The following is a 27924-nucleotide window of genomic DNA, read 5'->3' as shown; positions in this document are numbered from 1 at the left end:
AACAATACACAACATTCTACCTCATTTTTATAAATTCTTAAAATATGCGATATTAAACATACATTATTTAGAGAGGCATTCATAAAAAGCAATGCATTTTTAAGAGGCTGGGATGATAAATGTAAAATTCAGAACAGGTATTACCTCTGGGAACAGGAAGAGGAAGATGCAGTGTTGGGAAGAAATACACATAAGTACAGCGGTAGAGGCAGACTTTTTTTCCTTTTTCTTTTTCCTTTATTTTTCCTAGCTTTCTTTTTCTTTAGCTATTGTATGCTTTGTATTTTTTGTACTTTCCATATATCAGATAGTATATTTTGGTGTGCATGAGATAGTCCTTAATAACATTTTTATTATTTTTTATTTGACTTTTAAGTTCAGGGGTACATGTGCAGGTTTGTTATATAGGTAAACTTGTGTCATAGGGTTTTGTTGCACAGATTATTTTCTCACCCAGGTATTAAGATTAGGACCTATTATTTTTCCTGATCCTCTCCCTCCTCCCACTTTCCACCCTCTACCCTCCAATAGGCCCCAGTGTGTGCTGTTCCCCTCTATGTGTCCATGTGTTCTCATCACTTAGCTCTCACTCATAAGTGAGAATATGCAGTATTGGGTTTTCTGTTTCTGTGTTAGCTTGCCAAGGATAATTGCCTCCAGCTCCATATTCCTGCAAAAGACATAATTTTGTTCTTTTTTTTATGGCTGCATAGTATTCCATGGTGTATATGTACCACATTTTCTTCAGCCAGTCTATCACTGACGGGCATTTAGGTTGATTCCATGTCTTTGCTCTTAACATTTTTAAACGGTCTCTGAGTAGAATAGGGTAGGTTGGTGTAAGGAATTACTGTTTTTAATTGGAAGCAATTACATACTGCATTAAAAAGCATATATATATAGACACATATATATATGTTTTACATTCACATAATGAAACCAAAGCTTTCAGAATTTTCCGCCAAAAAGTATGTGTGGAGGGAGAGAGGGGGGTGTTACGGCGCATTTGTAGGCCCTGAAATAAAATGATCTCCATATTTGCTTCCATTTGTGTATAAATATTTTTTAAGCATATATGCATCCTAGAATGTGGAAAGAAAATTTCTGGGAAGATTTACAAGAATCTGTGGCAGTTGAAAGTTCACTTTTAGCTTTATTGTGTAATTTATTGTATTTTTCATTTATTTGTACTTTGTAAACTATTTTATTGTATATTTGATTTCGTTTTTTAATTATCATATGCAGCTTTAATTTTATAACTAAATTACATTCTGACCCAGGGCAGGAGGTAGGAGAAGAGGATGAGAGAAGGACGGAATCCTGAAGACCGCAGCATTCTGCGCTCCGCCCCTGGGATAGAGGGTTACTGGAACGCCCAGCGCAGCTCCGCCATCCAGCCTAGGCCGGCCACCTGGCGGCGAAATGAGGCGCGCGGGGCGGGGGCGGTGGCGGGGGCGGTGGCGGAGGCGGAGGCGGAGGCGGAGGCGGAGGCGGTGGCGGAGGCGGAGGCGAAGGCGAGCCCCGCCCCACCGCGCACGCTGTGGTTGCCCCGGCAGCCGCCCCGTGCGTGGCCGAAGCTCACAATCAGCCCTGTCCCTGCGGCTCCCACCCCGTCCCCTGCGCTCACCTGCTCGCGCGCTCGCCCTGTGGGGACCCGGGGCCCATGGACATACACACCCAGTCCTGCTGTCCCGCGTGCCAGCTCTCCAGCCTTAACCAAAGGGACACAATTCACGCCTGGGCGCCTCCGCCGGCTCCGGGAGCCCAAGGTCGCGGCTGGACCAGCGCTGACCATCAGAGGAAGAGAGCAGGAGGCTCCCCAGTCGCCCCAGCAGGCCCAGGCGCATAGGTGCCCAGAGATCCCTGGCTTCTGATCGCCCGGACGACTAAGAGGTGAGCGTGACACCTGGCCTTTGCTTTGACAGTACATCTCTACCCGCTCCACTCCTCTCTTCTCCAGATTTTTCTGGGAACTAAAAAGTGGAAAGCACAGTAGAGAACCCCCAACATGTAAACTATCGCTTACACTGTGGGTGAGCTGAAACCCACAAAAGTTTGTTGTATTCATAAGGAGCCTACATTGAAGGACTTTGCTAAATATTTTACAAAGATTATATATCATTTCCTTTTCACACAACCCCATAAAGTGGGCACCATTGCTATTCCCAGTTCACAGATTCAGGAACTGAGGTACAAACTAGGTAGATAGCCTGTCCATATTTATCCAACTAGTTTGTGTGAATAATGATACAGGGAAGGGAGGATCACAACAGATTTCCCCACCTCAAACCCTACACTCTCTCCACGGTACCAAGCTTGTCTTCATCCATTCCTCTTTCTAATGATCCTCCCTTGTCGCATAGCCCCCTTTGAGAGTTAGATGACCTGAACACACGCACATTCCCACAGATTTTCGGGTAATTTCCGAGTATTCAGACCCCGAACATGGACCTCAAGTCAAGACATTCTGCTCTATTCCACTACCTTGGTAGATGGTTAGATGTGTCTAAGGTGGCCCAGGGTCGTGCTGGCGAAAAGTGCAGGTGTGCTTATATGTGGAGGATCCTATATGCTGCTCAATTTATAACGTAGGACCCAAGGGCTACACTTGTGTGATTTCCTCCAGTGGGGTGAGCTCTTGGTCAGTCTTAGCAGTTGATTGTAAAGTACATTACACAGGATGCTGCCCTCTCCCCTAGCACTTTGGGGCTTTAGCTGGGAGGGAGGCAGTCCACAGGAAACTGACCCATGGAACCTATTGAATTCATCATTGTAGCTGCTAATTAATTCTCCATTAGGGATGAATGCTAACAGCGGCAACGTTGAAGTCCCTGATTGGAAGTCCCTATTTTCACAAATCAAGGGGCATTGATTCAGTCCAATCATTACCTGTGTAGGAGCATCTCACCCTATTCCGTAGATGACACATATACATATGCAGTATGATGACACTGCACCTAATCGGAATATGACTGATAATAATAAAACAAGCCATAAATAGTAGCTGAGGTGAATGTCACCAAGCCGTGCAGCAAAGTCCAAGTGGATGACTCTGAGGCAGCCTCAGTTGGTTCCCTAGTCCACCACATGTTATAAACAGATTAAAAGGCAAAGGAGGCCTGGCCCGGTGGCTCACACCTGTCGTCCCAACACTTTGGGAGGCAGAGGCGGGTGGACTACCTGAGGTCAGGAGTTCGAGACCAGCCTGGCCAACATGGTGAAACTGTGTGCCTACTAAAAATACAAAAATTAGCCAGGCGTGGTGGTGGGCACCTGTAATCCCAGCTACTCGGGAGGCTGAGGCAGGAGAATCGCCTGAACCCGGGAGGCAGAGGTTGCAGTGAGCTGAGATCACGCCACTACACTCCAGCCTGGGTGACAGTGCGCGAGTTGGGCTGAGGGTCGAGGGTCATGGGATAGGACGAGACACCAGGGAAGTGTGTGAGGTCAGAAAAGAGTCTTGAGGACCTAGCCCTGGGCACCCAACATAGCCTTCTTGAAACAGGAGTCAGCAAAGGAGACTGAGAAGGAGTGGGCAGTGGTGTTAGATGGAAGCAGGCAATGGGGATGTTGCGGTGCCTAGAGAGACACGTTTAAAGGAGAGAGCTGACTGCCATAGAGAATGTAGGTGAGGGAGCAGACTTGTGATGGAGAAAAATGGTGCATAGTTTCAGCTTTTGTAGTAAGCTGGAATCTTTTCATTGCAAATTTTGGAAACCCAGCTAACTAGCTTATGCCAAAATAAGGTCGTGGGGGTAGACGATATATTTACACATAAAGTGGTAGATGGTTTCTGGCACCATGGAATCCATGTTGCAACTCATGCCATCAGTCTCAGTCTCTTTCCATCTTCCAAGCATGGACTCTCTCTGTGGCACCTAAGAGAGCGACCTGCAACCCCAGCCCCACACCATACTGCTTAACAACTTCAGCAGAGTAGTCTTCCCTCATAGTTCTGGATGATGGGCTGCTGATTGGTTGATGTCTTTTATGCACGTATGTTTGCGCTTCAGTGTACCCAGAAAGGGACGGTTCCCTCAAATGGGCCAAGCCTAGGCCACAGACCCTTTCCTCTGGCAGGGAACAGAAGGGACAGCCCCATCCAAGCAACCCGGATAGGATTCGCTATGTGATAATGGGATTCTTTTTTCATAAGAAATGAAGAAAGAAAACCAACTGGGCATACCTAGCATGGCCTGCTACTCAATCCAAAAGATTATTTTACCTCCATGCAGGGAGGTAAAATTACATACTAGAATGCCCGTCACAATTTAACAGGGGGATTGTTTATGAAGATTTGCAGTTGCCTTGCGGCCATTTAACTACATCTTTTCCACCTAAGATGACATAGGAATCACTCATCACATCTTTGATATGTTACAGAGCCCAGTAGATTTCTGTGTATAATGAACACCTCAAAAGTATGTTTCTATAACACCTGAAAACTATTAAAACCTGTATGATCTCTATATTGTGCTGGTATGAAACCATGTAGCTAGATGGTGGGAACTCGAACCCTTACCATGGCAATTTAGTTAACCTCAGCTTCTTCATGGTAAAATGGGCAAGTGTGGTGAGGAGGGAAGGTTAAATGGATAATAAGAAAACCACCTGGCAAACTATTTTTAATTATGATGGAAGATTTGTTTTGAACTGTTTTAACTTTATGCCCACTGAATATTTTTGGTATTTATGTGTAAATCCTATTTTCTGAACATTTCATAAAAAACAATCTCTGTTCTTAAGGAAGGTCCGAAATATTGTTATTTAATCAAAATGAAGATGATAAAATTAACTTTGGGTTATTTTTCTTTTTTGTTGCTTCAGTTTTACTCTTGGTCCAGAAAGCATTTTCAAGGAGCTGGTCAAGCATGGCTTTAGTAGATAAGAGACTTGAGAACTTACAGATCTACAAAGTCCTTCAATGTGTGCGGAACAAAGACAAGAAGCAGATAGAGAAGCTGACCAAGCTTGGATACCCTGAACTAATCAATTATACAGACCCAATTAATGGACTTAGTGCTTTGCACTTAGCCTCAGTTTCCAATGATATTGATATGGTCAGCTTTCTCCTTGACCTTGGTGCTCACCCTGATGTGCAAGACCGAATGGGCTGTACTCCTACAATGAGGGCTGCAGAACTGGGCCATGAATTGTCAATGGAAATATTAGCAAAGGCAAAGGCTGATATGACTATAGTTGATAATGAAGGAAAAGGTAAAAATCCCAACATTCTCCCCAGCAGATTGCAACTCACTTTGTAGCCAGCAAGCAATAACATGGACTCTTTTTGTTTTCCAACTTTAGAAGTGAATTACTTATGGTTTTAAGGGAAAGGCTAAATTCTCACCCCTATACCTAAACCTACTGTCTCCTCATAGAGCATTTCTTATTCTTTTTTTACATTTTAGAATTTCTGGCAGTACTACACCTAGGACTCCAAAAGGATTTTGACCCCCTCCATAGCAAGTCTGATGTAAGAAGGACTTGCACTTGGAAACTTGAAAGGACTAAAATCAATTCTGGCATAAACTCCAACTTTCTAGGATCATTTAAAAATTTATTTGGAAATAAAACTTCAAACTTCAGACAATTATTCTGGTGAAAGAGCTGTACTTCCACACCTTTAATCCCATCATCTCAAGACAATGGTCTGAGAACTTCTTGCCCAAATAACTTAAGGCTCAGGCAAGAATTGACACAGCCTCATAAAAATAACTGAGATAATTACCAATAAGCTCAATGTAAACTGGTAGGTTTAAGCAGTTGTCCTGAGTCGCTACAAATACAAAGTCATTAACATCAGCCCTGCAGTGCAGAAATGAATCTCATTTTATAATGTGAATATTTACTGACAAGAGCAAAATCTACTTTTCTAGCTCTCTCCAGACTTGGTGTTTGATATGATTACTTGCTTAGAAGAAAAGAGGACAAAGAAAAGGGATAATTACATATTTAATTGTACCATGTAACAAAATAAACTTCAGATGAATTCAGGGGCCAAATGTGTTTTGAAATGGTAAATCCTGAAAAAACAGTATCCTCTCAAAGCTCTATAGAATGCCATTCTACAGAGGGTGTTCCGTGGACCACTGAATTGCCAGGATGTTGAGAAGTACTACAGGCAAAATTGGTTTCACGGTTGCATTCATTAGGGACACATTTTAGACATGTATCTTTCTCATTATTGGCTGAAAAATGGTGACATTTTCCATATTTATTTGACCACAAAATATATATATATTTTTAATGGCATCTTATATGCCTGGAGGTTTGTGGACTAACCTTTGGGAAACACTACAATAGAGAAAAGTTTAACTTACTGAGTTTGAAACAGAGATATAAATCACAAAGAAAAAAGAAATTCTGTAACATAACAATGTAAAAGTGTTATTTATTTATTTATTTATTTATTTATTTATTTCGAGACAGAGTCTTGCTCTGTTGCCCAGGCTGGAGTGCAGTGGCATGATCTTGGCTCACTGCAAGCTCCGCCTCCCAGGTTCCCACCATTCTCCTGCCTCAGCCTCCCGAGTAGCTGGGACTACAGGCGCCTGTCACCATGCCCAGCTAATTTTTTTGTATTTTCAGTAGAGATGGGGTTTCACCGTGTTAGCCAGGATGGTCTTGATCTCCTGACCTCGTGATCTGCCCGCCTCGGCCTCCCAAAAGGCCGGGATTACAGGCGTGAGCCACTGCGCCCAGCCAAGTGTACATTTTTTTGAAAAAATCAAGGTAAAATTGGAAACAAGGTCGAGTAAATACTTGCGGCAAATGCAACAGGCATATGGCTAAGGGAAACAAATCTCATGAGCAGAACTGAAACTATAAAAGGAAACAAATGTAAAATCTTGTTTCACACATAAGCTTGTTAGGATGACTGCCTGCAGCCCTCACTCTGCGTGACCCAAGGTACTGCCCATTGTACAGAGTATATTGTCTCTTCCCCACATCAACAAGCCTCACTCACCTTGCACATCCCTCAGTTTGGCTGCCAGTGGCCAAACTGCTTTGCTTATTCTCCAGTACCCTCTCTATCATTGACGTCCTATTTTCCAGTGACTCATGTTTGACTCACTATACATCATTTCTAAAGGATAACTAAACATTTCAATGGCTAAGCGGGTCTTTAGGATGTGAGACATGCCCTAGGCCTAAGCTGCACTTTCTCTTTGAACAATTTTACAGAATATGGAGATGGTAAAGCTCTACGCCAACACATTCTTTCTTGTATGTTGTCTTAGGGAATTAATTACAGTGTGGAATTATTCTCCTTAAAAGTTAAGCTATTAATAGTTCCTTATAGCACCCATTCCCATTCCACTGGTTTTCTCATGTATAGGAATGTGTCCTCAGTCCTCAATGCAGTCTGCCAGTTCTATGATAAGGTACAATATTTTTCAAACTTATTTTCCCTTCAGTTTAGGAATGCTGATTCATGTTCTTTGTGGCTTAAAGAGTCAGCCCAGATACAGTTCAACTGTGTGTTGTACATGCCATTATTATGAAATGTTCATTTCATAAGTGGCTCTGGGCCTTTTGTAATGAATTCAGCCGCCTCGGGTATTATGCTTAGGTTGTTTTGTTGTTGCTGTTGTTGTTTTGGTCTGTTCTTACCTTCTATGTCTTGCTCTGTCTTTGACTTTCTCTTTTCAATAATATCCTTGACCATCTTTTCTTTTTTTTTTTTTTTAAACTGTTCTGAGTAACCCTATTTTAGGTACATCGGTTTATATAAAATATATTTAGGTTCTGATTTTCATATACATTTTATTTTTTATTTTAATGGTGGAATTTATCCAATTTATAGTCATCTAGATTTACCATAGGTTTGGCTTCAGAAACATCATTTATTTTATATTGTGAAGGCAAAATATATCTAATATATAAAAATATGTGAAAGTATTGTCACATAGGGTCCATATATTTGTTTTACTTTGCTGTATATGCGTGTTTTTCTTTATATGCTTATAAGTGTATTTTCTAAAACTGATGGGCTGTTTTTAGTTATTTTAACGGTTAACTTGATACTTCATATATCCTTAAACCTGTTTATTGAGTTAGCATCTTAAACAGTATTCACTGATTCTTTACTCTGATTAGTAAGATTAGTACAATAGTACAAATTAGATAAGGTTAGTACAATAACCCTTCCTCTTACTTCTGCTACTTCCCTTCTACCACTCAATTTTATAGTCAATTATAATTACTTAGTTCTTTCAATGATTCCCTTTTAAATAATAAGTACCTTTTACTTTATCTCCTTACCTGCTTTAAACAATATCTCAGTCTTAGCCCTAAACGATGAGAAGATCAAATACTTATACTATTTCTCCTTCCTTCCCTTCCCTCCAAATTTTTGATAAATTATATTATTTTTACATTATTATGAATTGCAGTATATTTTTCTCTATCTAAAATTCCTAAGGTGACTTAGCTTTGGTTCTGCGGCTAAAGAGATCCAGTATTTATAACTGTTCTTTTAGTCACATATTCTCTATTGATCTGTTGGAAAGCTCACTTTTGCCATCAAGTAGTTTAAGTCACTTCTTTGGGCTTATGTCCCTGACTACTTATATCCTTAAGACTATACATGTCTGTTGCTTTTATATGAACAAAGTCTTGATTGGGTATAAAAGTTCCCTGGTTTTTATCCCAAGGTATAGTGTAGAGATCCTTTAATTATACTACAGCATTGAATGTTGTTGTGATAAGTTTTTGAGGGCAGCTGGACTTTTCTCCTTTATAGATTAGTTGAATTTTTGCCTGGATTCTCATGAGACACTTTCTTTGCCTAGCTTTACCTAGGCATACCTTGTTGACTATTGTTAATCAACTTTTCCTGAGACCCAACGTACCCTTTTAATCTTACGATTCAGGTCTCTCTTTGCACTTTTATTTTAGAACAAGTTATATTTAGTTTCTTTGCTATCATGGAAATGAATTAGTAATTTTTCCTGATATATCTTTTCTAGTATGTACCCTTTTTGCTTGGCTTTCGTTATCAGGTTCTTTTTTCCTTGCAGTATTTTTTTTAATAGGTTGCATAGTAGTTTCTTTTTTGATTATTCTTTGAATGAAATCCCTTTTTGGAATGAACCCATTACAAAGTCAGTTTGGAGTTTGATTGTTATTTACCTAGGACTTTCTTAGCAACACTCTGCCCTGGGTGTATAACAGTAACCCTGATGTGCAGTATGCTTTTGACATGGATTATATTGAGAGCCTGTATGTTACGGGTCCTGGGTGTAGGGATTTCGCATTTTCCTTTCTCCAATAGAACAAAATGATTTGCTAAAATGGCAGAGCCACTTGCCATCTAATTTTTCATCTCTTTACTGCTATACCGACAGCCTGCTTCTTACAAACATGGTCAGTCTACACATTTCATCACCCAGTGCCATCTCTTTTGCCATTCTGCAGTTTTAGAGGGGATCTGGGGGCTTACCAGTAGCCCTTTGGCACACATAGCTATAGCCCTGCTCATTCCAAGAAGGGACACTCAGGGTACGTACTGCAAGATGCCAAATACTCAGGGTCAACAGGGTTCACCTGTCAGCACTCCAATTCTTCCATAAGCCAGGTCCTATCACATGTGGTTGTGACAGTTTGCTAACTATGTCAGGAATTAAGATTTTTTGTTTTTTGTTTTCTGTCTTGGTGTTTTAGTTGGTTTCAGAGAGGAAACCAAGACAGCTATGCCTTTAACTAGCTAAATATGATTTTTAATAATTTTACTTTCCTTCCTGTCAAATATGTATAGATGTTAATTAAATACTCTCTGGGGATTTTATTTCTCTGCAGGTGTTTTGTTTTACTGCATTTTACCAACTAAGCGGCATTATCGCTGTGCTCTGATTGCCCTTGAACATGGTGCAGATGTCAACAATTCTACCTATGAAGGAAAGCCAATATTCCTTAGAGCTTGTGAAGATGCACATGATGTTAAAGATGTGTGCCTGGTATTTTTGGAAAAAGGAGCCAATCCCAATGCAATCAACTCAGTATGGCTATTCTTGTGATTACAAATATTTCTTGTTTCAATTACAGCATAGTATAATCTTTGCATTTAAATATGATGACATTATCCTGTTAGCTGATAGACTGTTCATTTTGATTCAAAATACTTGAAGATGCTATACTTTTATTATCTTCATATTGCTGTGATTCTGCAGTCTGTTTCCTAATTATGTTTGGAAATTTGGTATTTATTATGCATAATGTCAAGGTACCATTATAGGAAATAGTAAAAAATGCATTGCTGATGCCTAGTAGGATTTATCCTCTTAGAAAAAAAAAAATATAGTTCTGCCGTTTCTTTTCTTTTCCTTTTTTTTTTTTTTTTTTTTTTTTTTTGGAGACAGGGTCTTACTCTGTTGCCCAGGTTGGAGTGCAGTGGTCCAATCTGGCTCACTGCAACCTCTGCCTCCCAGGTTCAAGCAATTCTCCTGCCTCAGCCTCCCGAGTAGCTGGGATTACAGGTACACACGACCACGCCCTGCTAATTATTTTTTGTATTTTTAGTAGAGACAGGGTTTCACCATGTTGGCCAACCTGATTTCGAATTCTTGGCCTCAAGTGATCTGCCTGCCTCTGCATTCCAAAGCGCTGGGATTACAGGCACGCCCAGCCTAGTTCTGTGGTTTCTTTTATCAATTTTGTTCGCTCTCCTTATTTGGCTAATTTCGAGTTTTCTTGTAATTGCCTTTTCTTGACACTAAACATTGATTTTCTTCTCATTAGAAAACACCTATGACCTAATTTTATATTAGGTATTGATATTTTATCTCTTTTTCTCCCATTTTATTCTGCTTTATTTGCAAGAAATACATTTTTAGCATGATATTCTCACAGGGGCATGCAGTGTGGTCTTGACTTTGATTTTAGAATTCTACGTTTTGGGTACTGACCCATTGTACTTGCTTAATTTTTCCTCTTTGTTACATGAAACTAAGAAAAATGTAGAGAACTAAACTTGTAAGTGTAAGGCTAAGGTCAAATGGATTCAGGTTGTATTTGTACTGATTCTGCTATTTAATATGATGGACATAAACAGCATCTCATCCATTTCATATCCAGTCCACAGGCCGCACAGCTTTAATGGAAGCGTCAAGAGAAGGGGTAGTGGAATTAGTTCGAGGCATACTGGAAAGAGGAGGTGAAGTGAATACATTTGACAACGACAGGCATCATGCTGCTCATTTTGCTGCTAAAGGAGGCTTTTTCGATGTAATAATCTATTCTTTGCTTTAAAATTAGTTGCTAAAACTTTTCTGTCCTTTTTCTCAAATTTTTTATATGTCATATAGATTACACTAAGGCAGACATTTTTCTGAGTTACTTATGTTGTTTTCATCTTGATTTCCCCAAATAATTCTAAAATTATATTTTTAAAGGCCTTTATCTCTTTAGTTTTATGTGTTTGCTAATTTACTTATTTAATGTTATTCATAATATTTTTCTGTACACTCAGTGATAACAATTTAAAACTTCTGCCAGCTGGGACTGCTGTATTTTATGCCTTCATTACATACTAGAATCTTCAAACTATGATGATCTAATTATGGGAGAACAATGCCCTCATATTCTTATCTCCGTGGTGTTTGTGTGTATTAGATAATGATATACCTGAATTTTAAACTCAAGTATTCTGATTACCTAAACATACAGCAAAGAATATCTCACTGATACAGTAACATTGCAGAAACAAAATAAAAATTAACACTATTTTTTAAAATTCTGAATTCCATCTGAAATTTCTTTACTCAATTTTCTTTGAGTTTTAACATAGTTATCTTCATTTATATCACTATTTTCCCTGCAATAAAAGTATACACAAAGATAGAAACCATATTTGGTAAAGAATTTTCCTCCTGGATGCTGTTTTCCATGCTCTGATACTTTCTTAAATTACCTACACTAACAAAAATGGTAGTGCCCCCTCTAAGCATAGAGTTTTCTATGTTCTAGATCAACGCCATTTAATAGAACTTTTGGTGCTGCTGGACATATTCTATTTTTGTGCTATACAACACAGTACAACACAATGGCCACGTGGCTTTTGAGTACTCTAAGTGTGGCTAGTGAAACAAACAAATGAAACTTAAATATATTCAGTTTAGTTCATTTCAATTTGGATTTTCAAAATCATACGTGGCTAATTGATAATGTACTGGATAGCGCCGGTCTAGCTGTCAGTCTTTAGTTAGTAGATGTACATTCCTATTCCTCCACAATATCCGCTATTTATTTTACAGATATTGAAGCTTCTTTTTGCCTACAATGGAGACGTGGGGCTGATTTCTTTAAGTGGGAACACACCACTTCATTACGCTGCCATGGGTGGTTTTGCAGATTGCTGTAAATATATAGCTCAGCGAGGTAAAATTGTCTAGCAATTTTGTGCTTAAAGTATTTTTTATTTACCCAGGTCATAGATAAGCGGAGAATTTGGGCCTATCACTTGTCAGTGGCTTATTTTTTTCCTATAGCAAAACCTCACTCATATGTAGAAAGAAAATTGAAAATTATTTCTCTGTTAAATCATGAATCTGGTATTAATGACGAAAACCTGTTTCTCCAAAAATTTTAACTTATTGTTAAAAACCTAAAGGGGATTGTTCCTGAACCAGCTAATTATTAAAATACTTACGGTTGAGGGCAGGATATGGTGGCTCATGCCTGTAATCCCAGCACTTTGGGAGGCTGAGGCAGGTGGATCACTTGAGGTCAGGAGTTCAAGACCAGCCTGGTCAACAAGGCAAAACCCCACCTCTACTAACAATGAGAAAAGAAAATTAGCCAGGCGTGGTGATGGCTCCTGTAATCCCAGTTACTTGGGAGACTGAGACACAAGAATCACTTGAACCTGGGAGGCAAAGATTGTAGTGAACCAAGATCATGCCACTGCACTCCAGCCTGTGTCTCAAAAAACAAACAACAACAAAAAACGTACAGTTGATTAAGTTTCTTATTTTAAAAATGCCAACATCAGTCTAAAAAAGGACACACACTGAAAACCATTTGCTTTCATTTGAATTTTTAATTAGTTTATTTTTAAAAATATTCCATGTGTCAAATGCAAAGATAATTTTTCTGGATAATTTGCAGTTATGGGGAAAATAATTTGGGGAAAAACATGAAATAAAAATTTTCGTGGAAAATTTGAAATGTAAGCAGAATTTTTAATTTTAGATTTTCCTGTAGCTTTTAAATACTAATTTAGAAATATGAACTATATCATATATAGCTTAATGAGTTTCTTAAAATGAAAATATTAGTTAATTATATTTAAGGATATGAATTAATTTTTGTTACTTACTAATTAAACGCACATTAAAAGATTTTTAACTCTGTTAGAACTGCATTTTACAGAACTGTATATATTTTTTCTAGTTTATGAGATATAGGCAAAAACTTAAAGTCCAACAACTCTATAATAGAGCAAAGAAAGTGTTTTATTTTTCTGTCTTCCATATAGACACAAAATTTTAGAAGTCACTAAAATTATAGATAAAACGAACATGCCCACATAACTATAATAGCATAATAACTATCCATTTTTACTTGTATAAATGTATACTTTCCCTATGTCCCCAGTGTGATAAACCCTTTTAGCAAATGAGGAAAAAATATATCAAATGCAATTTTGGTTCTCTCAAACTGCCTTAATTGTTTGAGAGATCTGTCTCTAGTAGTAGTTTATTCTGACATTTCAGATGTAACATTATGCATTATTATTATTTTTGTTTTAAAGACGGAGTCTCGCTCTGTCGCCCAGGCTGGAGTGCAGTGGCCGGATCTCGGCTCACTGCAAGCTCCGCCTCCCGGGTTCACGCCATTCTCCTGCCTCAGCCTCTCGAGTAGCTGGGACTACAGGCCCCCGCCACCTCACCCGGCTAGTTTTTTTGTATTTTTTAGTAGAGACGGGGTTTCATCATGTTAGCCAGGATGGTCTCGATCTCCTGACCTTGTGATCCGCCCATCTCGGCCTCCCAAAGTGCTAGGATTACAGGTTTGAGCCACCGCGCCCAGCCAACATTATGTATTTCTAAAAACTAAAGATCCACTCAGGTTGAGACAAATTTCTTTAACTTTAATGTGTTGACTTATTTCTTATTGGGACAAATATCACACATACTCTATCATTTATGTATTCCTGGAATAAAGTCACAGAAAGTACGTTGAGAAACCAAGAACCAGAGCCTGGGTCATGCAAAAAGGCCTAATTCAGTGATGCAGAAAAGATCTGTTTTCCTAGAAGAATCAATCATAAGGTTATTTTAAAGCTAATATTTGAAAATGTTCTGAGTTCTGTGTGTGTTCGGAAATATAAACACGTCACCAGATCCTATGTGGGTGACCCAGTTTCGCAGCAGAAGTGTTGTCAGTTACATTTTCACCTTTAGAATCTTACATCTCAGGCAATCAGAGCAGCAAGAAACCCTTAGCGATCAAATGCTTGTTTCTGAATAACCTCCCTGGGTTTAGTGTCTTCTGTCTGTACTTAATTGTAAAGCATTTGTGCTGGCTGGATACGTTTCTCACATTTCCTCATGATAGTCCTCTTTCGCCCCCTCCTCCCCCTGCTGGGGCAATTGACAACTCCCTGTAAGCATGTGAGAGCCACATCCAAGGGCAGAGGAAAGGAGCTCAGGGAGTCCTCCTCCTCCTCTTCCTGGGCCCTCAACTCCCTGATTCTGCAGCACCAGCCAGCTGGAAGTTGAACATCTTTACCACAGAGGAGCATAAATCTCACAGGGAATGAACAGATCTTTATTTACTAATCATAAAGGAGGAGACAGAAAGCTCCAAGTCAAAAGGACAGGAAAACTGCCTTTAGCTCTTTTAAGTGGGGTGTTGGAGTCTTTTATACACATGGAAGTTTCTAACTAGGATTAAGCTGGAAGCTGCAGAGGGTAAGCTAAAGCAGGATGAAAATCCTTTGGTCCTTAGTGCTGGGTGAACACAGAAGAAGTGGCTTGAGAGGTGGAATCAAAACCCCCCGACACCCTGAGTAAGCAAAATAAATAGCTAAATAAAAACAGCATATCAGAATTAGTATGGAATTGCACTATGGAATTACTATGCTATGGAATTACACTATAGAGTCACTGTTCTTATAACTATCCAATATAGAAATTGTGGAACCTTTATTATCCCAATAGCCTTTTTTAGTTTTTCTACTACTGGTAAAATTACCAGTCTTAGTATAAAAAGTGTGTGTGTGTGTATTAAAATAGATTTATGTGTGTGTGTAGTAAAATAGATTTATTTTCCTTTTTTTAATTTTTATTTTTTTGATAGAAGTGTATATATTTGTAGAGTATGTTAAATGTTTTGATATAGGCATACAATACTTAATAATCACATCCTCTAGAATGGGGTAAGCATCCCCTCAAGCATTTATTCTTTGTGTTACAAATAATCCAATTACACTCTTTTAGCTATTTAAAAACGTACAATTATTATTGATTATAGTCACCCTGTTGTGCTATTAAATAGTAGGTCTTATTCATTGTTTCTATTTTTTTACCCATCTTGTAAAATTTTAATTTTTGACAATACTAAGGAAAGTATTAATCTTGAAAAACATTGTCTGACTGCTTCTTCAAAGTCTTACTTATACATACACTTATTATAGACAACACAGTCTTTTTGGTAGCACTAAATGGATTCCCTAACATGTTCAGAAAAGTTTCTTTCTTTGGTGAATATTTACAACTAATGTTGGTCTCATCATTTTGTTAAATAAGGACCAAAAAGGAAAATGAATTTTAATATCTAACTTGCACATAAATATAATGCTGAACTCCTCAGATTTAATTACAAATTACATTTTCCACTGTGAAGGTTGTCCACATGGCCATACCACAAAACAGCAGATTACTATAAATGACATTATTTAATGAAGAATACGGAAAAAAAATACTTTAAGATTATACACAGATTTATAGTTTAAATCATTCAAAAGGAAGCAGGTATTCTGCTGCTTTTCAGGTTCAGATCTGAGTTCACAAGGTCCTAGGTAAGCTGTTTGAATCCAGCTTCTTTCCAAATTCAAATGTGTCCTTGCTCTTTTCCTGTTGGCCTGAAGTCCCCTGAGCAAGTGTACCAATATGGTATGTGTTTCAAATATCTCTAGGGATCAATGTTCTAATCCTATTGTAAATTGTAAACTTATCTTCTTCAGAATTCACCAAAGTGATGCTCACAGAAAAAAAAAAAAAAAAAATCACAGCTCAATTTTGGAATTATAACAGCAAAATGTGCACATCTCTATATACATATAATTTGGGGACACTTTTTTTTTTAACTAATCATGAGAAATTAAGAGAACAGTTGGATGAATGTCACTTATTAGCCATGCAAATGCCTTGGCACCATTCGTAATTATGATGCTTTATGTTTTAGGATGTGACCTGAAATGGAAGAATTTAGATCATAAAACGCCCAGGGCTGTGGCTAAGGAAGGCGGCTTCAAAGCAGCAAGCAAAGAAATACGCCGAGCAGAGAGAATCGCCAATAGACTAGCCAGGCCGGGAGCCAAAAATCCAAATCCACTGTGGGCCCTTAGACTGCACGATTGGTCCGTAGAACGTGAGGCTTTCCTCCGGGAAGCCTTTTCGGTTTTAGACAGGGGTGATGGGACCATCAGCAAGAATGACTTCGTGATGGTGTTGGAGGAAAGGCAAGAGTATGCGAGCTCAGAACAGCTGACTGCCATCGCTCAACTTCATGAGAAAACTCGGGGAGGAGGGGTCAATATTAATGAATTCTTTAAAGGAACCAGATATTTAAACAAGTCTTTTGTATTAGGATCTTATGGACCTAAGAAAAAGAAAAAAGGGATGGGCAAAAAAGGAAAGAGAGGGAAATTTGTCTTACCCCTTCCGATTTGCGTCATTCCTGAGTACGTGTTTCCACGCCGGCAGGATGGTGGGCCACCGTATTACATGATTGAGACCTACAGGAATGTCACTGATAGCAGCCGGTTTAACAGAGATCATCCCCCAGAACATCCTATTCAGGATGACTCTGCTTGGTACATTGATGATTCAGAGAAAGTATTTTCAAACATTAATATTATCACCAAAGCAGGGGATCTGGCTTCTCTGAAAAAGGCCTTTGAATCAGGAATACCTGTGGATATGAAGGATAATTATTACAAAACTCCGCTAATGACGGCGTGTGCAAGTGGGAACATAGATGCGGTCAAGTTTCTTCTTGAAAAAGGGTATGTGTCTCAGTCGCGTGTGGCTTAAATTTTCATGAGTCTTCACATTTCAAGGAAGTGAAGGGACGACAGAATTTTGTAATATAGAAAAGTGCTACTTTATTAAAGTCTCTAATAAGTTAAGGCTTTAATGTATAAAAACCTTTTATTAACACTTAATAAATTATAGGCTTCATTAAAGAATGTTATTAAGGAATGCTTTATTAAAATGCTGATTTATTATATGCTTTATTAAAGTCTATAAAATGCCCTATAAAAGGTATGTGTTCATATTATTGACGGCTAGGGTTAGAAAAGGAGAATTTATGTTAGATTTATGTTAGATTCCTAGCCCATTTATTAAAGCCTGTAATAGATTAATTAAGCCTATAGATTTTATATGGGAAGCCAGGATAATGGGAGCATAGGATTGTGTGTGCACAAAGATATTTTGCCAATAGCAATTATGCACGAAGTGAAGGCCAGTAAGTGTTTACTCGGGGTAAACAGAGTCTTCTGATTGTTACTGGCCTTCTGTCAGTGGCAGCACAGCTCAGTCCTGTCTCACAGTCTCACCTAGATGGTGTAGAGTCACTTTTTTAATCTGCCTCTATTTGAGGATCTCAACAACTTCAAACAAGTGGAATGGTGGCTATAACAACATGTTTTGGTCCCCAAACCTGCTGCCCTCCTCCAGTGTGGGGCAGCCTTTTCCTTGGTCATGTAAATATCTTTAAAATATCAAATCATGACATTTTTATAATACTTAACTTTTTAGACTACAACAGTCACTTAGGTTTAATTCCTTCTTCTACCATAGTTGTGTAACCTGGGTGAGTTTCTTAATATTTTTGTGCCTCAGTTCTATCATGTACGTAATGAGACTGTAGTGGAACTCATGCCACAAGATTAGTTGAAGATTAAATGAGTTCAAATATGTAAAGCTCTTGTTAACACAGTAATTTCATACTTGAGAAATAAAGTACTAATCTTATTAGTACTTTAATGTTAAAGAAAGATTCAAATTTGTATATTACCAAGAGAGCAACTAATGAGAATATGAACTTCTGGACAGTGAATTTCTAAAAAGGACTAAAATTTTAAATAATACATGGTAATATTTAGAATTTTAATAATGAAGTTTCATTTAAAAATGTATTACATGCAGAGAAAGTAGTCACAAAATGAAATAATATAACTTTTATATGTCCTGTCAGCTTTTATCTTCATTGGATCTAGTTTTATAATTTTCCTTGATTTTAACCTTTGCAAAATCGTAATCCCTAGAATCAAAAGTGCTTTTTAATGTAGATATACACAAAGAAAGTTAAGACTGCCAAATAATGCAGAACAAAGAGGTTTGAAGGAAAATTATGGCACAGAGTTTACAATTTAGCAACTTGATAGAACTCTATGAAATTTTATTTTGCATTTTTAGTGTCCAGTCATTGGAAAACCAGTATTTTTAGCTTGTTCATCTATCTTATTTTACAGAGCTAATGTTAATGCAACAGATAATTTTCTGTGGACTCCACTTCATTTTGCATGCCATGCAGGCCAACAAGACATTGTTGAGCTTCTTGTTGAATCTGGAGCTTTCATAGACGCAGTTTCAATCAACAACTCAACTCCTTTAAATAGAGCCATTGAAAGCTGCAGACTGGATACTGTAAAATACCTACTTGATATTGGTGCTAAATTCCAGCTGGAAAATAGAAAAGGTATGTGTTCATTTTATTGATGATTAGGGTTAGAAAAGGAGAATTTATGTTAGATCCTAAGCCCCTTCTGATTCTATTCTCGTAGGCTTGCATTGTCCACTGTGTTCCTGGTGCAAACACAAGCCTGAGTTAAATGTTATGGAAGTTTGTCTTCTACCAAGTGCTTCTCCACTCATTGGTGTTGGAGGGCCAATTCTTTATGTTTGCAATCTTTCATGGACTGAAATACTTTTGTAAAACATAATAAAAATGATTTATTAGAAAAATAAAATGAAAAAAATGGAAGGCCAAACCTTTGTTTTTAATATTTAAATTTTAATGACAGAAAATTATATTAAGTTGCTATAAACATTTGTAAACACTTAGTTTCTGTAGTTACTTCATTATGGATCAGTAACTATTAGTTTGTGGACTTGCACCAGTTTGCAGATGACACACTGAGTTATTACACTGTTATGGCTGTTAATTACTAACAATTGCATACTCTATAGACTTTAGATTTCTCTTAAAGCTGGACAAAGTAATTCCTGAATTGAGGCTTCCCTGACTCTAGGAAGTAAACACACGACCTACCTTGTATCGTAAATACCATACAGGAAAAATTAAAAAATCATTTGAATATATTTGAGCTCCTTGTTTGGAAGTATCATTTTCCTACCTTGGAAGCCACTACTTCCTTTGACTGAGTGAGCATCGTACCTCTGGTTGGTTCAGGCTGCCTCTGAGTCACAGGTACTACTGCACCTGTCCTGCCTGATGATATTGTAGGTAACATATTGCCCAGCCATCTGCCTGGAGCACCTGTGGCCCCCAGACCTTTTGGAATTTCCCTCCTTACATCAAGGAAAGGGGAAGATAATGTAAAATTATCTATCACATAGAAGGAAATTTGCACAATGTGGGGAGAAAGCAATCAATTTGATATTTAAAATGTAATATAATGTTTCCTATCACTCTTTAAGAAACATAGTAAAAAAAAAAAAGAAGGAAAAAATAGTTTTATGTATTTAGATGGCACTATAAATCATGGGATTTTAAAGCTGGGACCACCATAGAGAATATCTGATCTAGCTCTGTGAACTTCCCTTGTATATATACAACTTGCTTTAGGAATCACCCTTATTAGGGCAGGCTTAGAGCTGATGTGCTGAGATATTTTTCTACATGGTTAATCATTAATGTGTTTATAGTCACTCTGAATTTATGTTTATGTTTCAACAGGGCATACTGCCATGGACGTTGCAAAGGCATATGCTGATTATAGAATAATTGGTATGATTAAAGAAAAGCTAGATAACTTGCCAAAACCAGCAGAAAATCAAAAACTAAAAGGCAAGACACCTCCTATACTGAAGACTGAAGGCCCTGAAATTAAGAAAGAAGAGGTAAGAAAAAAGGTTGACTACCCATTAGTAACTGGAACTCTTTAAAAATCTGTTTTGGGGAAGGCAGAAGCACTATTTACATACTGTTATACAACATGGGCAAGATAATATGCAGTGCATACTTTCAATACCATTATTATGTAGTACTTTTAAAGAAATATATGATAAAATTATTATCACTGAAGAGCCTAAAAAGTACTCACTGCAAAGAAAATCCATACAAAAATCAAATGGGTTCAGCCAAATACAATTGGAATGTTGAAAAAGAAAAGCAAAACTGGTATTGGATTTGTATATATTTGGTCCTGAATTATACAGATTTGATGAGATGGTCCAAATAGGAAAGGAGGCTAACCGTTATGAGGAATGAAGTAAAGCATGATTTTTCTTCATTTTGGTCTCATTGCCACCATATCCCCTTTCATTGCCCATCAGATCCCCTTCCTCCCACCTGCCACCTCCACCAAGGAATTTTAATGAATACCACTGAATTCTGGGATGTGGAGCCATTGCCACTAGAATATCCCACAAAATGATTGTAGAAGGTTTTCAGCATTTCTGGTAATTGGGAGTGATTTGGAACGTCTAAAGTGCAGCAGAAGGTTGAAGTTATTGCCCATATGAGTTACTGAGACATCAAGACTTTACCATTAGCAGGAAACCCCTAAGTGTGTCTCTAGGTTGGAAGCTTTTTTTAAGGAAGCAGATTTACTGGAGACACAGGACAAGAGATGAAAGTCAAGAAGGAAAAGTTTTAGTGTAATCAAATTGGAAAGGGTTGGGGAAATGTAGGTGGTAGGGAGTAGATAGGATGAAGGGATTATAGACAGACAGCAGAGTTATAAACATGGAGGATGTTAGGATGGCAGAAGGTGAAGGAGGATCAGTCAACTAAAATTCTTCCATTATCATTTTAGTAGGCCACAGATCAAGGATGGGTATCTCGAAGACTTATGTGATCGTCTACCAATACTTCTAATTAAAGTTAAACAAGGCAAACTATCTCTCCCCATCCCCAAAGTTATAATAATATACTATTTTATCTCAAGTTATAATTGCACAGTAGCATTTTTAGGTTTTTTTCTGGCTTCAGAGTAAGATATGAAACAGCAAATAATGTTAGAAAGTCAATATAGATTTTTACAATTTATAATTTTTTTGGCCTTGTTTCCAGGAACCACTGTCATCAATTTATGGTGTACCAACCACATCAGAGGGAAAGAAAGTACGGAAGGATAATGTGGTTCATCTCAATTCATTGATTACCAGTGGTTATACTAAGAAAGTGGATATCACATTTATTCCACGGAGGGTAAGTGCTTTGAAAAGATCTTCATAGCGTGGTAGAAGCTCATAATGTCATTTTTTCAAAAGCTTTTTATGTAGAATATTCAAACAAATCTGCACAGTTTATCTTTCATAGTTACTATTTGTGAATGTTCTTTTGACAGGTTCTGCTACTTTCAACTCAGTATGCCCAACTAATAGCTCCCGGCATCTGGTTCTCTTGCTATTACTATTTCTGTATTGAGATTTACATTTTTCTTGAAAGGTTGAAGTCTTTCTGAATCAATGGCATGTTCTGCAGCTGTTTAATCTCTAACTCCTAAGGATACTTTTTTTTTTTTTTTGGTACTTCTCAGACCCAACCCTTCTTTGTACTTACTACTACCAGCTCATGCAGGAGTTTCGTATAAATCAAGACTGGATTTATTCAGTAGCTTCCGAAAATGTCCGCAACTAAAGAGGTGGAGACATATTTTGGAGAAAAGAGCTGTCTTTCCATTGGCTGTCCAACCAGGCTGAGCAAGCAGCTCCCCTCGCCTTCTATTAAAAAAATAATTTTGACTTCTACATGAGACATATAAGTAGTAAACCTCAATGATATTCTAATTTCTTTGCTTCCCTGTTTTGGCATCCTGAAAAACGAACAGCAGCTGGTCTGAGAATAACTGGCCAGAGAAGTAACTGAAGAACATTTCCGACATTAGTTGTCTAGACAGTCATCATCAAAAACAGTGATGCTCATGTAACCATTACTGTCATATGGCGGGGGGAGAAGTTAAAACACATCTAAAAGTAAATTTAATAGTTTTAAGTTAAAACTATAAACAAGCTTTTAAGTTAAAACTGTGTATTGAAAATTGTCTGGATATTAGCATATTTACTGGCTGTCATACTCATACCTGCTTGGGCATGGCTATTTTTCTTTTTAAGATTTGGAGTCCTGAAGCCACAACAGCAGAGCTGATCAGGAAGAGGGAACTACGGCGAGAGAGGTTTACGCATGAGGTGGACTTCGAAGATTTTATGATGCCTTTTCAGAAGAACATCACAGAGAAAGCTCGAGCACTGGAAGCTGCCTTGAAGACCTAAGTTGTAGCAGTTACTTCTGGGGGTAAATGCTTTGAGGCCCAGGGACCAATCTTTGGAGAAAGTAGATATTTCCATCAAAGCCAAAGCAATCCATACACCAAGAACTTCTTACCAAATGTTTCGTTTTGCTTTAACAACTATAAATATTCTGAGCTGTCTAGAGAAAAGATGTATGTGATTTTGAAATGAATGGTATGTCATTCTGGATAAATCCCCAAGCCCCTTTATGAATGTAGTGAAGTACATGGCATGTGGGTTATAAACATTGCTGTCAAAAGATTTACCAGGTCTGCATCATCATGCTTATTATTTTTTTAATTGTCTCTTTTTCTCATTAAATAGAGACAGAGTCTCACTATATTGCCCCAGCTGGTCTCGAACTCTTGAGTTCAAGCAATCCTCCCAACTTGGCCGTCCAAAGTGCTGGGATTATAGGCATGAGCTACTGTACTCAGCCTGTTTATTGAAGATACTTTTCTAGTGGAAATTGATGAAAACAATTTAGGTTTTGGAAAAAGAAGTAATATTTAATCTTTTAAGGAAGGAGCTTATTTCTCACATGCCATTATAAACTGTGTGCATTAGATACCTTGGGTTGAATACACTTTTAACAGCCCTAGCTGTTAAAAACCCTAACCCTAGATAGATAGCCCTAGCCCTAAATAGATAGATATTCGGTTGGTGCAAAAGTAATTGAGGTTTTTGCCATGACCTGTAATTGCAGCAAAAACTGCAGTTACTTTTGCTCCAACCTGATAGCTAGGTAGCTAGCTAGCTAGAAAGACAGATAGACAGATATATAGATGATAGATAGATAGATAGATAGATAGATAGATAGATAGATAGATAAGATTTATTGCAAATAATTGGTTTACATAATTTTGGGCACCAGATGGTCAAGTGCTAAATTTATAGGGTAGGCTATCAGGAAGTGCAGGCTTGAAACATGCAGGAGCTGTCCCTGAAGTCCACAAGTGGAATTTCTTCTTCATCATGGAAACCTCAGTTTTGTTCATATACCTAAATACTTCAGTATGTCTTTCCTAAAATAAAAGGCATCCATTTACCTAACCAGATTACAATTGTCAAAATTTCAACTGTTGTTAAAGTGACTGATGGGATCAGTTTCACCTAGATTATCTAAGACAATCTCCTTTACATGAAGTCAACGAATTGTAAAAGTTGCTTGCATGTACACAATTCCTTCACCACAACACCTAAGATTAGTATTTGATTGAGTTACTGGGTGCTATAACCTAGCCAAGTTGAGACATAAAACTGACCATCTCTGGAGGTGTACTCTGGAGTAAAAAGCTAGCTGAGGCATTATTCACACCAGGAAATGCAGTGGGTACTGAACAGGAGCTCCAAAAATATCCAATGTCTCATTGACAGAAAGAAACCACTTTAGAATCTGCCTTACCAGAAGGCACCAATTCCAGATTACAGCTCTGTCAGTCACATATGGATTAAACCCCTTTCCTCTAACCTCCTCCCTCTCTTTCCAATCTTGGAGAGGGACCTTTCACAGGAGCCAGTCAGGGAGGAGAAGGGAAGAGAGAGAGTGAAGCGTGTAACCAGGCCCACCCCTCTGAAGGAGACAGACCTGAACAGGAGTTGCTTACAAGCGTTGTCATTTGGAGCCTAGAGATTTGCTGTTACAACTAAATTTTGTCTGTTTTGTAAGGTTTTGGTTTGGTTTTTTGTTTCTCTTTTCTTTTTGTTTTGACATAATTTTATATTTATGGAAAAGTTGCAATAATTGACAAAGAATTCTTATATGCCCTTTACCCAGATTACCTAAACATTAACCACTTACCACATTTGCTTTATCTCTTTCTCCCTCTACATACATGTGTGTGTATGTTTCATTTTTTTCCCGAACTATTTATGTGTCAGTTGAAGACATGATAAAGACATGACGTTCTTTGCATGATGTATATTTGTATTTGTGTGTCAGTTGAAGACGTGATGTTTTAAATATTTCATTGTGTATTTCCTGAAATCACGATGTTCTTTTGCATAACAATGTTATCATTGGCAAAATAAGGAAATTAACACTTAAATGAACTATTTCATCTATAGACCTCATTCAGATTTTTCTATTTATCTCAATACTTTCCTTTGCACTCCCAGGTAATGAAATACGTTCACTTGTCCCATCTCTTTGGTCTCTTTTAGTTTAGAACAGCCTGTTTTTGTTTGTTTACTTCTTTGTTTATGACAGTATATAAGAAGAACACAAGGCCGTTATCTTGTAAAATGTCTCTCAACTTTGGTTTGTCTTATATGTCTTCAAGAATAGATTCAGGTGATGCTTTTGGGGCAGCAATGCTGCAGACATCATTGCACCCTTCTCAGTACATCATATCAGGAGGCACGTGATGTTGATACACGATGTAAACTTTAACTGCATTTGCAGTTGAGAGAAATGTCAATAAAAGTAAAGTTGCAGTAATAAATCATAACTGCATAAAATTTTTTTTTTTTTTGAAACGGAGTCTCACTCTGTAGCCCAGGCTGGAGTGCAGTGGCCAGATCTCAGCTCACTGCAAGCTCCGCCTCCCGGGTTCACGCCATTCTCCTGTCTCAGCCTCCCGAGTAGCTGGGACTACAGGCGCCCGCCACCTCACCCGGCTAGTTTTTTGTATTTTTTAGTAGAGACGGGGTTTCACCATGTTAGCCAGGATGGTCTCGATCTCCTGACCTCGTGATCCGCCCGTCTCGGCCTCCCAAAGTGCTAGGATTACAGGCTTGAGTCACCACGCCCGGCCATAACTGCATAAAATTAACTGTAGTACATACTGTACAACTGTAATAATTTCATAGCCACCTCCTGTTGCTATTGTGTTGAGTTCAATTGTTGCCTTTTCTCATGCTTACTTTATTGTAAGAATACAGTATTTTATAACATACAAAATACATGTTAGTTGACTGATTATGCTATGGGTAAGGCTTTTGGTCAGTAGTAAGCTATTAGTATCTAAGTTTTTGAGGAGGCAAAACTTATACATGGATTTTTGACTTCAAGGAGAGTTGGTGCCAGTAACTCTCTAGTAGTTTTCCTTGTACTTAATGAATATCTGATGGATAGATACTTTGAAACTATGGAAATTTCCTTCTACTTTCACACTTTCACCTACTAATTTTAGCATCCATGGATGATTCTTGCCTGAAATAATTATCACAGTGACAGTTGCCATAAAATAACTTCTACATTTTATCATTCTTTCCATTTCTTACTTGGCCTTTTGCTGTTGGCCAGAGCTTTCTTTTCTTCCTTATTAATTTATGTACTCAAATCGGTATAGACTCATGCATTCCTTTTTTATTTAACGGGAATTATATATGTGTGGGGACCAACTCAGAACTCCAGAGTTGGTATAAAGATTATTTCAAGCCAAAGACATTTGAGATTTAACATACCATATGCAGGGGGAAAAAAAAAAAAAGCCTTCTCAGACCTTTGCTTATCTGACTACAAGCAGTAACTTCTAGGAAATAAGGCTGCCATAAATTCCTCTTCAGGTTTGATCTACTTCTAGAACACAAGTAATCCTACCCCAAATCCCTTCTCCAGAAGTGTTTTATGGCCCCGAAGGAAATTTAAGGACCATTTATACCTGCATAGATAAACATTATCACATAATTTTTTATCTCCTGTTCACCTGAAAACTCATGTATCTTTTTAAAAAGTCATTGTTCTTACATAAATGTCTTCTCCCTCTCCCCTTTGCGTATCAAGATGATTATAAGCCACCAAATTTAACTATCCCTTTGAGTTACTCATCACTGAGTTCTCCCAAGTGTATATGCCTTGCATGCACAAACTTTTTTTCTCCTGTTAAAATGCCTTTTGTCAGTTTAATTCACAGGCTCCAGGCATTGAACCTAAGAAGGTAGAGGAAAATTTAATCCTCCCCTATGTGATCCTTTACTCTCATTATTAATTTTCATGCTCAAATTGTCCCTGATTTAACTAGTGGAAAACCCTTCAAGTTGGCTCCTGATAAAAATACATTTTGTTTTCTAAAACAATCAGAGGACTCTTTATTTCTTGAATGTGAGGGAAAATGCCCGCCTTTAGCTTTGTTCAGGAACAGGGAAAATGAATTTGCAACTGCAGATTTTCAGAGGCGATAACTTTCTGTTTTCACTCTAGTGAGTACAACATTTTTAAAATGTCAGTTTGATATATAGTGGTGTCCTGGGATCACCTTCAGCCACTTGCAAATATAAACTGAGAGTAAGCATTAATGTTAGGTCCTATTAACTCTCTTTCCCCACATACGGAGTGTTTGTATTCATTTTAATGGCTCAACATGTTTAAAGGGGAATTGTGTGAGGGGAACAGTCACACAATTAACTGAGTTTATTTGGAGTTTAATGCTAAACCCAAACATAGCAGAGTCACAGTGCTATTCAAAGAGTGGTCCATGGGCCAGCAGCATCGGCATCACAGGGAGCTTGCGCCCGCTACCTGCTGCCCAAAGTTATAGTACTGAAGTCCATATGAGCGTAACGAAAATTTTGTAGAGTAAATCTTACTGGCATAAAAAGACTGTAAATGTTGCATGAAAAGTACCTACATTATAAGTAGTATGATATCAGACTTGCAAATGTGCAACATGTACATAAATAGTAATTTTGCTGGGTCTTTATGAGTTATCTGACCTTTATTGTTTTATTTTGGCTTACCTGTATTTTCTGTTTTGTTTTTTTTTTTCAATGTACATGTATTACTTTGGAATTAACAATTTTTTTTAAAAAAAGAAAGAACACAAGTTAACACCAAAGTCCATAATACCAAAGTGAGTTTCTTAGTATTTGCCTCTTTATGCCTTTTTGTGCATTGCATTAAGATTCTCTCAGAAGACACGGAGCCAAGAATTCAGGAGCAAATAATGTGTGAAGGAAGGGCTCCCAGGGGAGAGCAGTGTGGTGTGAGAGGTATGAAACAGGACAGGGAAATGAAAGGAGACAAACAAGGGTGCGCTTTCAGATGAAGCCACAGCTTCTGAGTAGCCTGTGGGGAGCTGTAGCACACAGGCAAGGAGCTGGGCTTCCGGGTTCCTGTATCAGCCAGTAGCTGCAGGCTTGAGGGTGTACGGGGGAGGCTGTTTCAGTGCTCGAGGGCAAGTCTGCAAAGGTCATGGTAGAACTATTGGCTAGAAAGCATGCAGAAGCTGTAACTGTGTGCATAGCACAGGAAAGGGGACACACGCAC

General features: G+C 38.1%; 1 protein-coding gene across 1 annotated transcript; it reads left to right on the top strand.

Moving 5' to 3' along the window:
• Positions 1-1519: 1519 nt before the first annotated feature.
• Positions 1520-27354, top strand: ANKEF1 (ankyrin repeat and EF-hand domain containing 1). The gene is made up of 10 exons (XM_001116097.5): positions 1520-1893; positions 4828-5217; positions 9805-10004; positions 11080-11229; positions 12258-12381; positions 16414-17236; positions 18710-18936; positions 20158-20321; positions 21496-21633; positions 22539-27354. The coding sequence occupies exons 2-10, from the start codon at positions 4872-4874 to the stop codon at positions 22695-22697; spliced, it is 2331 nt and encodes a 776-aa protein (XP_001116097.2). The 5' UTR covers positions 1520-1893; positions 4828-4871; the 3' UTR covers positions 22698-27354.
• The last annotated feature ends 570 nt before the right edge of the window (positions 27355-27924 follow it).

This window comes from Macaca mulatta, chromosome 10 (assembly GCF_049350105.2).
Source record: "Macaca mulatta isolate MMU2019108-1 chromosome 10, T2T-MMU8v2.0, whole genome shotgun sequence".
NCBI lineage: Eukaryota > Metazoa > Chordata > Mammalia > Primates > Cercopithecidae > Macaca > Macaca mulatta.
Note: the sequence above shows the minus strand (reverse complement) of the source record. Positions and strands in the feature narration are given on the sequence as shown.

What these genes read in the sequence shown, in the direction of transcription:
- ANKEF1 (XM_001116097.5), top strand. Translation starts at nt 4,872, where the DNA reads ATGGCTTTAGTAGATAAGAGACTTGAGAACTTACAGATCTACAAAGTC. An exon ending in ATCCCAATGCAATCAACTCA is followed by an intron (nt 10,005 to 11,079) that starts GTATGGCTATTC and finishes TTTCATATCCAG; the next exon opens with TCCACAGGCCGCACAGCTTT. An exon ending in CTGAAATTAAGAAAGAAGAG is followed by an intron (nt 20,322 to 21,495) that starts GTAAGAAAAAAG and finishes CCTTGTTTCCAG; the next exon opens with GAACCACTGTCATCAATTTA.